We start from the raw sequence: 15,722 nt of genomic DNA on the forward strand, positions 1-15,722 counted from the left end.
GGCCCCCTACCCTGCACCCTCTTCCCCTCATATAGTCCTCTGAACTTTTCCTTTTGCAGCTTCTGAAAGAAGCTGTATAAAATTGGCTCCAGAAGTCAAAGAATCCTGTGGTATATTCAGAGTTGAGTATACCTGGCTTAATCTGAGAAATTTTTTGATGTTCTGAGGAGGTATTTGGGTTATACCTAAAATCCAATAATTAATGTTTTTCTAAGTTATCCCAGAGAAATGTCTTGGGTCCAAGCACCAGCCCTACTTCCTGGCCCTGCTGTACAGTTGGAATTTTGTCAAAATGCTGTTCCCTTGACCAGGTGGGGTTTGGCAGATGGCTGAGCTTCTGCTCACAGTGCTCTTCTCCGTGCCAGGTCTCCTCAAGCGTGCGTTTCAGAAGTCTGCATCAGTTCGGAATATCCTCAGGCCTGTTGGGGGCAAACGTGTTGACTCTGCAGAGGTTCAGCAGGTCTGCAACATCTGTGTCCTCTACCAGACTTCGCTGACCACGCTTACCCAGATCCGCCTGCAGATTCTCACAGGTTTGGAGGCCCAAGTCTGCTGCTTCCATTTCGCCAATTTGCTAGACAAGTTTTCTTAGAAAAAGTTGATTTTCTTTCCTGGCTTCCTGATACAGAAGATAGATTTTTGAAGGAGGGTGTTTCTGAGTTTTTTCTTCCTAGAGATTGGTACACCGTGGTTAAATAGCTCAAGCCAGTCCTAGTCATAGCACTTCCATTTTGTTCCTGTCACCTGGCTCTTATTTTAGTTATGAAGTACAACTTTTAAAATGTTATTTTTTTCTGAGTAGAAAACGAGGGGCTGGGGATGTGGCTCAAGCGGTAGCGCGCTCACCTGGCGTGCGCGGGGCGCTGGGTTTGATCCTCAGCGCCACATAAAAATAAAATAAAGATGTTGTGTCCACCGAAAACTAAAAAATAAAATATTTAAAAAATTCAAAAAAAAAACAAACTAGAAAACGTAGGGAGACAGGAAAAATACCACTCCTAATCCCACAATTCATGCCCAAGCATGTCATACATAAGTTATAAATATATTGAAACTGATATATTTTATCCTTCCTTTTCCATTAATCATTTTACAAACATTTTATCATGTCAACAACTCTTCAAAAACCTCATTTTTATTGGCTGCATGATACCTCATTGCATGGGGACGCTCAACACTTTATTTTCTACCTGAGCAAGGAAGAAAGTGCTTTGTGAGCACAGAGCAGCAAGGGCTTTGAGGGGTTCGTAAGTGTACATCAGAACCACAAGTCCAGAGGGTCCTTGTGAGCCATGAAAACTGGAAACTGCAGAAGAATCAGAACTTCTCTGCTGCACTGTATGACTTTTTAAAATCTTAAGTTGCTGCTGCTTCTGGCTTTCATACATTTTATTCATTCTTCAAATACTTATAGAGCACTCATATGTGCAAAGCACTGAGGATATAGAGGTGAACAAGACAGCCAAGGTCTCTGTCCCTGAGGGAATCATATTCTAGCATTGGGGAGACCAGCAGTACCCAAAAGTCGACTGTATAAAATTGGCTCTATGAAAATGAAAAGGCGTGATGCTGGCTTGGGCTAGGACTGGGTTTTCCTGCCTCAGTATCATTGATATTCGGGGCTGGATGATCTTTGTCGTAGGGGCTGTCATTCATCATAGGATGCTCACCAGCCCCTGGCCCAGCAGCACCTTCCTCCCCAGTTGTGACAGCCAAACATGTCTCCAAACATGGGCAAATACCCCCTGAGGCCGAGGTCATTGTGGTCAAGTACTCTGGCCTAGTGGTGGTAGTAAAGACGGAAGCAGGTGTGCTGGAGAGGGACCTCTGTGGGTCCTACTGGGGGACTGGACTTGATGCATGAGGACCAAAGATTCCAAAGGTGCTGCCTGTGTGGATGGCAACACCATTTGCAGAGCTGGGGAAGCATGGAACAGGGCAGCGGGGGTGAGGACTGCGGAAAGTTGGAAGTCGTGCTGGGCTGTGGCAAGTGTGAGCTGCTGGCTGGGCCTGCAGGCAGAGGTGTCCAGAGACCTTTGAGGACAGTGGGGGGCCATCAGCGGAGGGATGGAATGAAGGCTTTCTGCAGGTTCCAGACCCTGCCTGGCCCCACAGCACCTGAGGGCTTGGGAGCATCCTGGGTGAGAGGATTTCAAGGTTACCATCCATGTCCAGCTTTTAAGATGAGCTCACAACTAAGCTCATTTTCCCAAGTGAGAGAATCCAAAACTAAGGTTTCTTGGCTAATATGAAAATACACATTTTCAAGAATAAAAATAATCTAGTCTGAAGTGTATGAATGACATTCGGTCTGTTGGTTTAGCTGTACACATCTTAAATCAGATTATAGAAAGTAACATTTGTTATGTTGACCATGTTGTTTTTCTATTCTCCTGCTTTATGAAGCACCTTTGTTCCTCTTCCCCACATGCCCTGAGGCCCTGGAGCTCCTGACACCACTCTGTGGGCACAGCTTCCCCTCTTCTGTCTCAGCTGCCCAGGATGCAGCCCTGTTGAGTCAGTATACAAGGCTGTGTTTTAGTCTACACCATGAGTCCCATCATGGAATGTGAGGATAGCTGTTTTTCTCCTTTTGCCCAGGAGGAGCATATTTATGACCTCTATAGTATAATTACTTACTGTTTCTTTATTTTTAACCTGTGAGGTTCCTGTGTTCTTTGGTGTGAATAACCTGGGCTACCTAAAAACGAATTATAAGCTAGGTACCTATATAACCACTAACCTGGTCAAGGAACTTTTACTTTTTAAAGGTTTCTTTATAACAATACCATCCTTCCCTTGCAAGTGTAAGGTCAAACCTTTAAGAATATTAACTCACTTGAGGGTACATTTCTTTGACTCCTGTACAGTTCCTTCAGTTCACCTCTCAGCATCCTAAAATAGCATTGATGGAACCCCACACCCTCCCCAGGCTCTTGTATCCTCCCCAAATAGCCCTTTATTCAAACTAAATTATAGACAGTGCCCTGTAAAATGAGAGGCATTATAAGGGCTCCAGTGTAGGTGACTGCATTTCTGAGAAAACACCATATATTCAGGGTCCTAGAATTTTAGATCCAGACTTTCTAAGTCACTAGCTGCGTTATTGGAATTAAAATATACTAGTGATGTAGGCCTTGGAAAGCAGACTTAGAACGTCCTCTGCTTCACCTTTTGCTTCCCTTGAGTTGATTTTGTGCGGTATTTCAGAGTGTCTCTGCTACAGTCATTCAGTGCTTTCTTATTTGTAATGTAGAGGAATAGAAGTTGATGGGAGGAGAACTTTGCTAAATGTGGGTGAGCCTGTAAATTGTGAATAAACTTTTATTAGAACACCACCAAATCCATTCATTTGTGTAATATCAACTGCTGTGGTGCTATAGCAGTAGCATTGAGTAGCTGTGACTGTTGGACTAAAACTTGGCCAGAGGAGGCCACCATACATTGAACCGTACATACCCTAAATTAATATATAAACTAACGGAAAGCCTGACTTGGGAAAATACTTTGATAACAAATTGCTGATTCTAAGCCAATCATAGCTACAATCTTCATTCAACCACAGCAGCCAACTGATCAGAAGGTGTTCACATAAGGAATAGCTGAGTCGTAATAAATCCTGCCTGCCTGCCTGCTTTCAAAGCAGAGCTTTCTGAAGCTCTTCTGGTCCTGTGGCCTGCCCCATGTGCCAGTTGTTCTTTGCTCAATTAAACTGCTAAATTTTATTTGTCTCAACAGAGGCCATCTGGCCTATAAAACCTAAAAATATTTACTCTCTAGCCCTTTCCAGAAAAAAACCTTGCTGATCCCTGATTTAAAATATAATTGCTAAATCAGACCTGGGTTCTTTTCTTGGCTCTGACACTTGCTGGCTGTAATTTTGGGCAAATTATTTAACCTGGCTGTGCTTTGGTTTCCTCCCTTATGAAACAAAGATGACACTGGACTTCACAGGCAGAAAGGAGACGATGCGTGCAAAGTGTTGAGCCTGTTATCTGCACTCAGGAAGCACCATTAAACGTTGGCTGTTACTATCATTGTGATTCTCAGGGCGACACCGCTTTCCTGATTGCACCTTCTTCTCATGCACAGTAAATGTTCACTAATAGCTTAAGTGTTTCCTTTTCCCAATGGAAGGAGAAATATCAGACCAGATGGAGCCCCCACCTGAAGCTTGGGTTTCTCTATCCTTTTCCAGGTCTCACTTACCTTGATGACCTGCTGCCCAAACTGTGGGCGTTTATCTGTGAGCTGGGGCCCCACGGAGGGTTAAAGCTCTTCTTGGAATGCCTGAACAATGACACTGAAGAGTCCAAGCAGCTCTTGGCCATGCTGATGCTGTTCTGTGACTGTTCTCGGCACCTCATCACGTAGGTTGACTGCTGGGGGGCGGAATACTTTCCTAGGATTCAGGACACCAAACTACGATGTCAGGAGGCAAGGAACCTGCTGATAGGATCACTGCATACATCTGGGCCTGCGTGGCAGGGTCAGTATAAGCATTAGACAAGAGCCAGGCATGGGGGCATATGCCTGTAGTCACAGCTATTTGGGAGGCTGAGGCAGGAGAATCACTTGAGCCCAGGAGGTCAAGACCACCTAGATGACACAGCAAGAACACCAAAAAAATGTAGACAAGAAAACATTGACAAAGCAGGCAGCATGCATGGGGTGTGCAGCAGTTGTTAGTTCTCGTCCTTTCAGGACAGCTGGGTGGGACCCCCAAGTGTGAACTCTGGGGTCTCCTGGAGATGGGTTCAAATCATAGCTCCACTGTTTATTTACTATACTAGTTAGATTAATGGAAAATTCCAGAGTCAACCAGGGAGCAAAATCTGGCTCAGCAATTTACTAGGATACCCTGGGCAAGGGATCAAGGAATTCAATCTCTCTGCTACTGATTTTCCTCATGTATACATGTAGGCATTTCTGTGAGGATTAAGAGTAATCAATGCCAAGTGCATCACACAGTCCCTGGCACAGAGGAGAAGCTCAGTGTGTGTCGGCTGTTATTGTCATTGTTACCTAACTAGTCCTGGGAAGGTTGCCTAACCTCTGTGAGCCTCCCTAGGAGCATGGAGACACTATTACCAACCTGAAAGAGCAAATGAGAAAAGGAGTGTCAGGTAGTACAGCACTAGACGTGAGTGGAGAACTAATAAGAGGCTCATCCAGTTCCTTGACTGTTCAAGCTTTTGTATCTCCTGGTATCCTTGGCATTCCTCTAATCCCACGTTCTCTTAATATAGACTGGACCTCAAGCAATGAAGTTCAGCCTAGAAGACCATAGCAGGAAGGGTTAGGGGACTCGTAGGTGGCAGTTTGGGCAACATGAGGAGGCTGAGTGCGCAGGTGGAGGTGAGAGCAGTGTCTATAAGGACCAGGAAAGACACCCTTAATGGTTAGTCACTGAGCACAGGGTTACCTGATAGTAAGTCACATTCTGAAGGTGCATGGAGTGGTTTTAGTAAAGTTTCATTTAGAACTGTGTCTCGTGTTCATTCATCCATTTATTCTTTCAAGCATTCTTTCACTCACCTATACTTAATAAGTACCACTAGTGTCTGTCCTCAATGTGGAATGAAGCTCCGCAGACTTCCTGAGGAGGAACAGACGCTCAGTCAAGAGCCCTTCATATCAGACAGGAATTTGGCACATTGAGGCAGGCATTTAGGCATGAAGGAAGGAAGTGTCACAGCCAGTTCCTTGTAAGAAAGAAAAAATGCAAGAGTGGGGCTTTTTTTCCCCTTTAATTGTATTTTATATTTTTAGTATAGACAGTTTCAAATAAATAGAAAGTAGAAACAATAACGAACTCTCATGGCCATCACCAGCTTTAGCTCATGGCCAGTTTTGCTTCATCCGAACCCCTCCCTGCCCTCCTCTTCCAGTGTCTTTGGAGCCCATCTTAGACATTAGATCATTTTAACTTTACAGGAAGTGTCTCTGAAAGTTAGAACTTATTTCTTAAACTGATTGTTTTGTCTGATAAGCAGAAAGATCTTATTTCTTTCCCTTTCTCTGGGAAATGCTAAATAATTTTGTGTGATTTAGGATCCTTGATGACATTGAAGTTTATGAAGAACAGATTTCATTCAAACTAGAAGAGCTGGTCACCATCTCCTCTTTCCTGAATTCCTTCGTGTTTAAGATGATCTGGGATGGAATTGTAGGTAAGGTGGAGGTGCCCAGGGAGGTTTTGGTTTATTATGTACCAGAGTTAATAAAAATTCACATTTAAGCCAGGCATGGTAGCTCACACCTGTAATCCCAGCAACTTGCGAGGCTGAGGCAGGAGAACCACAAGTTTGATGACAACCTCAGAAATATAGCGAGACCCTGTTTAAAAAAATAAAAAGGGCAGAGAGTGTGGCTTAGTGATAGAGCATCCCAGATTCATTCCCCAGTATCACTCCAAAAGACCCAATTTATTCACATAGCTGGAAGTTTTCTCTCTTACTAAGACCTCTTTAAGAGAGGAAGCAAAAGCAATGCGTGCCAGTTCACACTGCCGATGAGCGCCCCCTCCTGTGGTGTTCCCAGGTGTTCAGTGCAAAGGACCTTTGGACAGTGACTAGTGAGAGCCAGCATGAGGGTCTGAGACACCAAGGCCCTGCAGACGTCTACTTAGGACCTTCCCAGGGACCTTTTTATTCCTTTCATTCTGTAGAAATTCAGAGCAAGAGAGGTCAGGTTTACTGGAGACCGCAAGAAACAAGCCATCCTCCCCGTCCTCCAGGTCCTCCAGCTCTGACCCTTCTCCTGCGAGTGTGACTCTCCTGTTTGTTGTCCTGCAGAGAACGCCAAGGGCGAGACCGTGGAGCTGTTCCAGTCTGTGCATGGGTGGCTGATGGTGCTCTACGAGCGGGACTGCCGCCGCCGCTTCGCCCCTGAGGACCACTGGCTTCGAAAGTGAGCACCATGGGGCCAGGGGCGGGGGGGAGGCTCACAGCAGCCAGGGGCCTCCATTTCTGTCTGTCTGTCTTACAGTCTCTCTCTCACACTCACACACACACACACACACACACACACACACACACAGCAGGTGCCCGAGCACTTGCCACTCCTGTTCCAGGATGGAGGACCTTTTCTTTCTCCTCCATGTTGGCCATTCATCTGTGGAAAGAGCTGCTGTTCTGTAAAGCTCCTGTCAGGACACACCCCAGCAGCTACTTCTGTTACACCAGGAGGATCAGTTAATTAATGACAACAAAGCCAGATCACATTCGGCTGCTGTTTCTTATTCAGACTGGGACGAGAGGGTCTTCAGCTGCCCTGAACAATGGGGTGGTAAAAAGTGCTTTGAGGGTTTGGATGGGGGAGGGCGCGAGGCAGCAGTCCTCCAGCAGCAGCTAAACTTAAGAGCATGTCCGCATTTTTCTCAGTGATGCATCAACTTTTAGGTTACCATTGCAGCTCTGGTACTAGAGCAAAGCTTCGCAGACTTTGGCATAGAGGGACAAATGGCTCTAGGCCCTGTGGACTCACGTCTCTGTTGCAGCTGCTACCTCTGCTCTTGCAGCATGAGGCAGCCATAGGCAGTACGTGCTGCTCCCACAGAACTTTACAAAGGCAGGCAGCCAGCTTGGCCTGCATGCTGTGGTTTGTGAACCCTGCACTAGTGTATGATTTTCATAACCCCAGTCCTGTCTTTCTTCTTAAGGGATCTCAAGCCTAGTGTGCTCTTCCAGGAACTCGATAAGGACCGAAAACGGGCACAGTTGATCCTGCAGTACATCCCACATGTCATTCCTCACAAAAACGTGAGTTGCCCTCAGCTGGGCTCCTGGTGTGTTGCTGTCCCGTGTGGTCCCTGACTCCCTCGTTGTTATAGCGGTGCGGAACGCCGGAATGAGGTGGTTGATTTTGCAAGTGCAGCGATGGCATTTCTTTCTCTGTGGCAGGTTACACCAAGTGCTGAGGGTGCCAGGTGGAGAAGGCAACGTGAAGTGGCATTTAGGTGCAGTGGGATGTGTGCCACGGGGCTAGGTGCCATGGGAGCCCAGGCATAGGAACCTGACTCCTCAGTAAGAGGAAGGGATTAGAGAGGGCTCCAAGGCAGAAGTGGACAAGACTTAAAGGTCCAGGGTGAGAGAGAAGCCAAACAGCTGGTCTGGCTGGAAGAAGTCAAGAAACAGCTGAGGAGTTAACAGGAGTTAGAGCAGGAAGGGCCTTGTAAACCGAGGCTGGGAGCTTAGATTTTAGCCAAGGCCATTGCAGGGTTTGAAGCTTACAAGGTGCCAAGACAGAGCTGGAGAGGTGACTAGAGGTAGAGGGCATTAAAGCCAGCTGGCCTGCATTAGAGAGAGGCCTCCAGAGTAGATGGATGACCAAGGCAAGAGACTTTTAAGGAGCCAGCACCTAAGACCTTGGAGCCTGATTACATTCAGAGAGCAAGGAAAGGAGAAATGGAGGTACTCTTGAGCTCTGGCTTGGTGCTTGAAGCTTGGTGCTTGGTGCTTGGGTGGGCTGTCCTCTGAGGGAGAAACAGGTGAGGGCAGGTCTGGGATATGGTGGTGCATTCAGTTCTGAGTGAGTGGGTGCATGTGGCTGTGGCTCCTAATGGCTCTGGCGCTCAAGAGGGAGGCCTGAGTTGGAGAAAGCTTTCCCGCCTGGGCTTGCGATGTGGAAAGGCAGGTAGGGAATCAGATGGAGAGGTCCTGAGAGGAGAGAAGGAGGAATCTGAGGAAACAGGGGTCCAGGAGAGTGTGGTATCACTCCAGGGGACAAGAGAGAATTGGGAAGGCTTGCGTACCGTGGCAAGAGCTTCCAGGCCGTATGGGAAACGTGGCTCGCATCCCTGGGAAGGAGCTGGCACTCAGCAATACTGCTGGTGGGTGACAATACTGTGCCTGTCTCAGGAGAGACTCCTCAGAGTCCAGAGGTGCCTTTCTTTTCTTACCCCTTTTTTTGATTCTTTCTTTTAAAATAGACATATTTTTAGAGAGCATAAATCCCATTTTTGTATATTAAATATCAGAATTCAGAGATACTTAATTCTCACTGCTCTGATACTATTGTTGTTTGTTTTTTAATATTTTTTTTAGTTGTACACAATACCTTTATTTTGTTATTTATTTTTACGTGGTGCTGAGGATCGAACCCAGGCCCTTGCACATGCTAGGTGAGCGCTCTCCACTAAGCCACAACCCCAGCCCTGTTTTTATTTATTTAATTTTTAAAATATTTATCCTTTAGTTCTAGGTGCACACAATATCTTTATTTTATTTTTATGCGATGCTGAAGATCGAACCCAGTGCCCCCAGGCGTGCTAGGCAAGTGCTCTACCACTTAAACCACAACCCCCGCCCCTCTGATACCGTTTTGACCTTGACTTTATTTTTTTTTTTTTTAAACATGAAAGAATTTTATGACATAAGACATCAGTGAAAAAAACAGGCTTTAAAATAACATGAATATTACTCTCTTTTCATGGGTAAAATACATAAACAGATACAAAGAAAAACGGTTGGAAAAGTTTATTACAATTGGGGAATCATATGGATGATTTTACTTTGTTTTATTTTATTGATTTATTGCTTAACTGTACTTTAATATTCCTATACTAAGTCTGTATACTATTTTATTTATTTATTTATTTATTTTAAATTTTTTTTATTAGTTGTTCAAAACATTACAAAGCTCTTAACATATCATATTTCATACATTTGATTCAAGCAGATTATGAACTCCCATTTTTACCCCGTATACAGATTGCAGAATCACATCGGTACACATCCACTTTTTTACATACTGCCATTCTAGTGTCTGTTGTATTCTGCTGCCTTTCCTATCCTCTACTATCCCCCCTCCCCTCCCCTCCCCTCCCATCTTCTCTCTCTACCCCATCTACTGTAATTCATTTCNCCCTCCCCTCCCATCTTCTCTCTCTACCCCATCTACTGTAATTCATTTCTGTCTCTTGTTTTTTTTCCCCTTTCCCCTCACTTCCTCTTATATGTAATTTTGTAAAGGAAGGCTCTCTTTCCTTTACCATGCAATTTCCCTTCTCTCTGTCTTTCCCTCCCCCCTCTCGTCCCTGTTTAATGATGATCTTCTTCTCATGCTCTTCCTCCCTATTCTGTTCTTAGTTGCTCTCCTTATATCAAAGATGACATTTGGAATTTGTTTTTTAGGGATTGGCTAGCTTCACTTAGCATAATCTGCTCTAGTGCCATCCATTTCCCTGCAAATTCCATGATTTTGTCATTTTTTAGTGCAGAGTAATACTCCATTGTGTACAAATGCCACATTTTTTTTTATCCATTCATCTATTGAAGGGCATCTAGGTTGGTTCCACAGTCTAGCTATTGTGAATTGTGCTGCTATGAACATCGTTGTAGCAGTGTCCCTATAGTACGCTCTTTTAAGGTCTTTGGGGAATAGTCCAAGAAGGGGAATAGCTGGGTCAAATGGTGGTTCCATTCCCAGCTTTCCCAGGAATCTCCATACTGCTTTCCAAATTGGCCGCACCAATTTGCAGCCCCACCAGCAATGTACAAGTGTACCCTTTTCCCCACATCCTCGCCAGCACTTGTTGTTGTTTGACTTCATAATGGCTGCCAATCTTACTGGAGTGAGATGGTATCTTAGGGTGGTTTTGATTTGCATTTCTCTGACTGCTAGAGATGGTGAGCATTTTTTCATGTACTTGTTGATTGATTGTATGTCCTCCTCTGAGAAGTGTCTGTTCAGGTCCTTGGCCCATTTGTTGATTGGGTTATTTGTTTTCTTATTGTTTAATTTTTTGAGTTCTTTATATACTCTGGATATTAGTGCTCTATCTGAAGTGTGAGGAGTAAAGATTTGTTCCCAGGATGTAGGCTCCCTATTTACCTCTCTTATTGTTTCTCTTGCTGAGAAAAAACTTTTTAGTTTGAGTAAGTCCCATTTGTTGATTCTTGTTATTAACTCTTGTGCTATGGGGTGTCCTATTAAGGAATTTGGAGCCCGACCCCACAGTATGTAGATCTACATATTGACCTTGACTTTAATGTCTGTGGTTGCTGTTCATTCCCCTCAGGCAGTGATGTGCATACAGTGTGGCTGTTAAAATTCTTATTGCACCTGACAGACTCTCAGGAATGAGGGACCTTCCTTGAGGGAATCCCTCAGCAGGACCCCTGAGCCTGTCTCCCATAGGGAAGGCACAGCCCTGCAGACCATTCTGTGGCTGTACTCTCGCAAGTGATGGGACAGTCTCCCTCATCTGAAGCTGATCTACTTCTAACTTCTACTCTTGGTCTCTGAACCACCCACAGGGGTGGCATCTTTAATCGGTGGAATAAATCTCTTGAGATTTGCACACAGGTCCTGCTTCTGAGTCCTCTGTTTTCCTAGTGGCTTTAGCTGCTCCAGCTATTCCTCATTTAAAGCAGTCTCTGACCTCTCATCTCCTGGTTTGGTGGTGGCTGATTTAAAACACAGCACCTCAGCTTGTCCCTGTGTCTGTGAACTCAGGCTTTGACCCTGGCATTGCATATTGCTTAGTCTGGAATCTTCTTGCTGTATGTCTATGTCCACAGACAGCGTGCTGGGGCGCTGGAGTTACCGAAGGGTGTGTTAAGTATTCGAGAATGCATTGGAACACCCCGTGAACTACTAGTTTGAGGTAGCTTATGATTTCAACATTCAGTCACACTACATTCTTTTCCATGATGTCATATTTGCAAAGCTAGGTTTTGAGATCAAAATGTTTTATATTTCAATTTATGTGCATTTTAAAAATACAACTACTAATTTCTTACAATAGAAATACTTTTTTAAGTTGTTAGCACCCAGCTACCTAATGAACTGGTCTAGTAGGCATTTTTGGTCTAGGAGGGCCAAAAAAAAAATTACTGCCATCCTAGGGGTGCCGTGAACAACCTAGTGTGGGAATGCTGAGGTGAACTGGAGTGACTTGTGAGTCCAAGCCATATGCTGACTTTTTTTTTTTTCTTTTGGGAATTTTGCTTAAGGTTATCATCAAGGTTATCTGTCCATGGCTCCTAAAGTTTCCTCCCTTTGAAGGGAAAGGAGAAATACTGGGGAATGATATTGACCAAATTATGTTGTTGTGTCATGCATATAACATGATGTCATATTTGCAGCCTATACTCCCAAAGTCAAGTGGGAAGTGAGGCTGCAGGAGGAGACAGCAGGAGAATGTAGTGTAACTAGATGTTGCAATTAAAGCTACCTTGAACTGTATACATAACGTATGTACAAATACATAACAGTGATTATTAAGTATAATAATAATGTACTGATGAAATAATAATGCACTGGGCTGGGGTGGGGCTCAGCCATAGATCGCTCACCTGGCACCTGCGAGGCCCTGGGTTCGATCCTCAGCACCACACAGGATGAATAAATAAAATAAAGGTATTGTGTCCAACTACAACTAAAAAATAATTTTTAAAAAATAATAATAATGCACAACTATTATGTATAATTACAGCATACCAATAAAAAGTGGAAAAAAATTTTTCTCCTTGGGAGGACAGGACCCTTCCTCATCTCCTGGTCCCTGTCCTGCCCCCAGCAGTCCTGGGAAGGTCAGGCGTGCTGTGTTCCGAGTGGCGAGGGCTCTCCTGCTGTCTCCTCCCATCTGCAGCCTCACTTCCCACTTGACTTGGGAGTGTAGTCTGCCCTCTGCCACTGGCCTGGTCTTGCTGGGGTGCCCAGGAGGGAAGCAGGATCTCAGCTTTGCCATTGTGCCATCGCCCTTTGACACTGCACCTCCCTCATTCTTGCTCTTACTCCAGTGGGTGACTTGCTGTTTCCCTTAACGTTTTTCAGAGACTCAGCTCTGCCTTGCTCACACCCTGCATTTCACTCTTGGTCCTCACCAACTTGCTTTCACCTGTTTACCTGTGACTCATCTCCCAACTGGATGTGAGACTTTGCCTTCTTGTTTTAGCCCAGAAAACCTAAGTGAGGTGGGGTCCAGGCTGTGTGGGGTGGTGGTCTGTGGGTGGGCTCTGGATTTGAATCTGGCTCCCGAGCCATATGACCTTGGTTGAGTCCACATCCTCATCTGGAAAATGGGGGGATGGTGTCTACCTAGATGTCTGCCGAGGATTCCGAGGCCTCCCAGCCCCGCTGGATAAAGGTGTCTCAGACCTCCTTCCACACCCCAAGGAAATCGAGAGCTTCCCAGGTGGAACTCCAGAGGCCACTACTGATGTGGCTGGCTTAGTCTTAAGTCATGCCGTCAGCCACACTGGTTTGACTGGAGGAGACCCTCATCTTCACCTCATGTTCTGTGGAAGAGCCTCTGTTCAGGTGGTCATGCTGGAGATTCACAAACCACATGACTCCATATGACCTCAGAACCTGTTATAGAAAGTCCCACAGCAGCCCCACCACAGAAGGGAGAGGTGGGCATGTTCTTTGGCCATATCGCGGGCCCCCTTCACTGGGTTTTTCCCTTCTGCGGGTCCTGGAGCCCTTAGAGCTTTTGGTGCTACTCAGAGCGCTTCGGTCCTTATTTCTAGACCCAGGGTGCCAGGGTGAATGGCAGCCCCATCCCACCCCCACGTGCCTCCCACCCTGTGCTGCCACTGGCAGTTGCTCTTTCTGTTAACAACTCTGTTTATAATTTCCTAACGTTAATAAAAGGATTGAATAACACGAACTAACCTCCCCCTGGTGGATCCTGTACCATTGTTACAATTGTTTGTGCTCTTTTTTATATTTACTGAACTCCAGATTTTTAGGGAAATTCCTAATTATTAAAAAAGCAGGTGTGAAGCCAGGTGTGGTGGTGTATACCTGTAATCCTAGCAACTGAGGAGGCTGAGGCAGGAGGTTTGCAAGTTTGACACCAGCCTCAGTAATTTAGTCCCTAACCAACTTATTGAGATGGTGTCTCAAGATAAAATAAAAAAAAAAATTAAAAGGGGTGGGGATCCTGGCTTGAATCCCTGGTGAGAAAGAAAGAGAGAGAGGGAGGGAGGGAGGGAGGGAGGAAAGAACAAGGAAAAACCCACTGTGATTGGTGTGTATATTCATTCAGCTGACTTCAGGTGAACGCTGTCATGAATTATGCTGTTCTGAAGGGGCTCATTGCCAGGCACAGTAGAGGGTGCCTGTGGTCCCAGCTACTTGAGAGGCTGAGAGACAGGATTGATTGAACCCAGAAGTTCAAGCATTTTAGCCAACATAGTGAGATTCTGTTTCTTTAAAGCAAAAAATATAGTAAGCTGGGCACAGTGGTGCCCACCTATAATCCCAGTGACTCAGGGAGTTGAGGCAGGAAGATCACAAGTTCCAAGCCAGTCTCAGCAATAGCTAGACCCTGTCTTGAAATAGAAAATAAGAAGGGATGGGGATGTGGCTCAGTGATAAAATGCTCCTGGGTTCTGTCCCCAGTACTAGGGGGAAAAATACAATAAAGGGGCTTATCACAAATCTTCAGGCTGAGGAGAAAGGGTTCTAGTAAAGTGATAATTGAGAAATATTACTGGTGGGACAGTGCTGTGTGCTTGAGGGCACAGAGGAGGCAGGCAGTGGGCCAGGGACCTTTTACTGAAGGATCATTTTTTACATTCTGACAGTAGGAAAAATTGTCTTTGAATTGTTGCTGTGTTTTAAATTCATAGTATTGATTTCCTCTGAGGCAGGTGCGGCTGTAGAAAGCAGCCTCTCACTTGTTCTACCGCCAGGTTCCTGCTGTGGATTATTGACTGCAGGAGAATAATCTTCTCCTGCTCTGCTCCTCTCTGGACTACAGCATTAGACACACCACTCCTCCCTTGGCCCAAGTTCTGCCATATTTCTAATTCCCAAAAAGTGCTGTTGGGGACACTTCCCGTCTCACAGGACCCCCCTGACCAGCAGCACACACCAAGGCATCCCATTCTGGTTGAATCTTGTGTGACTTAAATTTCAGTAATTTTGTGGAGTGGTTTTTATGGAAACATTAGTTGTTGATTCTTTTTCTGGTCTCATCTTTGTTCATTTCAGAGAGTTCTCCTGTTCCGAAACATGGTTACTAAGGAGAAAGAGAAACTGGGGCTTGTGGAAACCAGCTCCGCCTCCCCCCACGTCACTCACATAACTATCCGTCGTTCCCGGATGTTGGAGGTGAGTGGCGAGTCCTGCAGAGGCTGATCACGGAAGTGTGCTCCCATCAAAGAGGGTTTCCGGTGGATGGCCGACTGCCTCAGAACTGTTGTGATCACTTGTTCGTCTCATGGCTCTGAAATCAAGACTCCAAGAGTAGGAAAGGGGTCGTTTGTCCTGTTGACTGCTCAGAACAGCTGCTCAATTAAACATGTCCTCAGGGCTGGGCACCCATAGTGAGGGTCTCTAGCTAGAGCATCAGACTCCTGGTGTCTCTGAAATGAGGACAGATCTCAGCTGCAGCGGCCACCTCAGACTTCATCATCCCAGCAGGCAGCCAGGCCACTACCTGTGAATGCAGCAGAGGGGGAGAGGCTGTGACACACCCACTGAGCCACACAGAGCTGGGGTCTTTGTAGATGCATTGTTACCCTCCTAAGCCAAATCTGGACTCCAGAGTTAAGCAGAGACTTCATATAACTTAGAGCCTGGTACTCTGTCCTCAAGTACTTTACCTGTGTGTCAGGAAGTTATATGCTGATTTGTTAGGATGTGAGTGGCAAGGCCTGTGGAAGCCTGTCACAAAGAAATATGCCCTGCAAAACAGGACTCTTAACACTGACTGCTGTCTGCTGGAGCACTGTCGTGGTCAGTGGGCCTCCCTGTCACAG

At 45.6% G+C, this 15,722-nt stretch overlaps 1 protein-coding gene across 11 annotated transcripts in view; it reads left to right on the forward strand.

Annotated features, from left to right (window-relative positions):
* The window catches only part of Ube3b (ubiquitin protein ligase E3B), a 52,514-nt gene that overhangs the window by 18,795 nt on the left and 17,997 nt on the right, over positions 1-15,722 (forward strand). For all 11 annotated transcript variants that reach the window (XM_048785012.1, XM_015500275.2, XM_048785006.1 and 8 more), the window contains 6 exons: positions 366-533; positions 4,199-4,370; positions 6,055-6,173; positions 6,798-6,912; positions 7,664-7,763; positions 14,953-15,072. In XM_048785012.1, the coding sequence (XP_048640969.1) occupies positions 366-533; positions 4,199-4,370; positions 6,055-6,173; positions 6,798-6,912; positions 7,664-7,763; positions 14,953-15,072 (794 nt within the window). The remainder of the gene's footprint in view (positions 1-365; positions 534-4,198; positions 4,371-6,054; positions 6,174-6,797; positions 6,913-7,663; positions 7,764-14,952; positions 15,073-15,722) is intronic.

The sequence above is a fragment of the Marmota marmota genome, unplaced genomic scaffold, assembly GCF_001458135.2.
Source record: "Marmota marmota marmota unplaced genomic scaffold, marMar, whole genome shotgun sequence".
Lineage (NCBI taxonomy): Eukaryota > Metazoa > Chordata > Mammalia > Rodentia > Sciuridae > Marmota > Marmota marmota.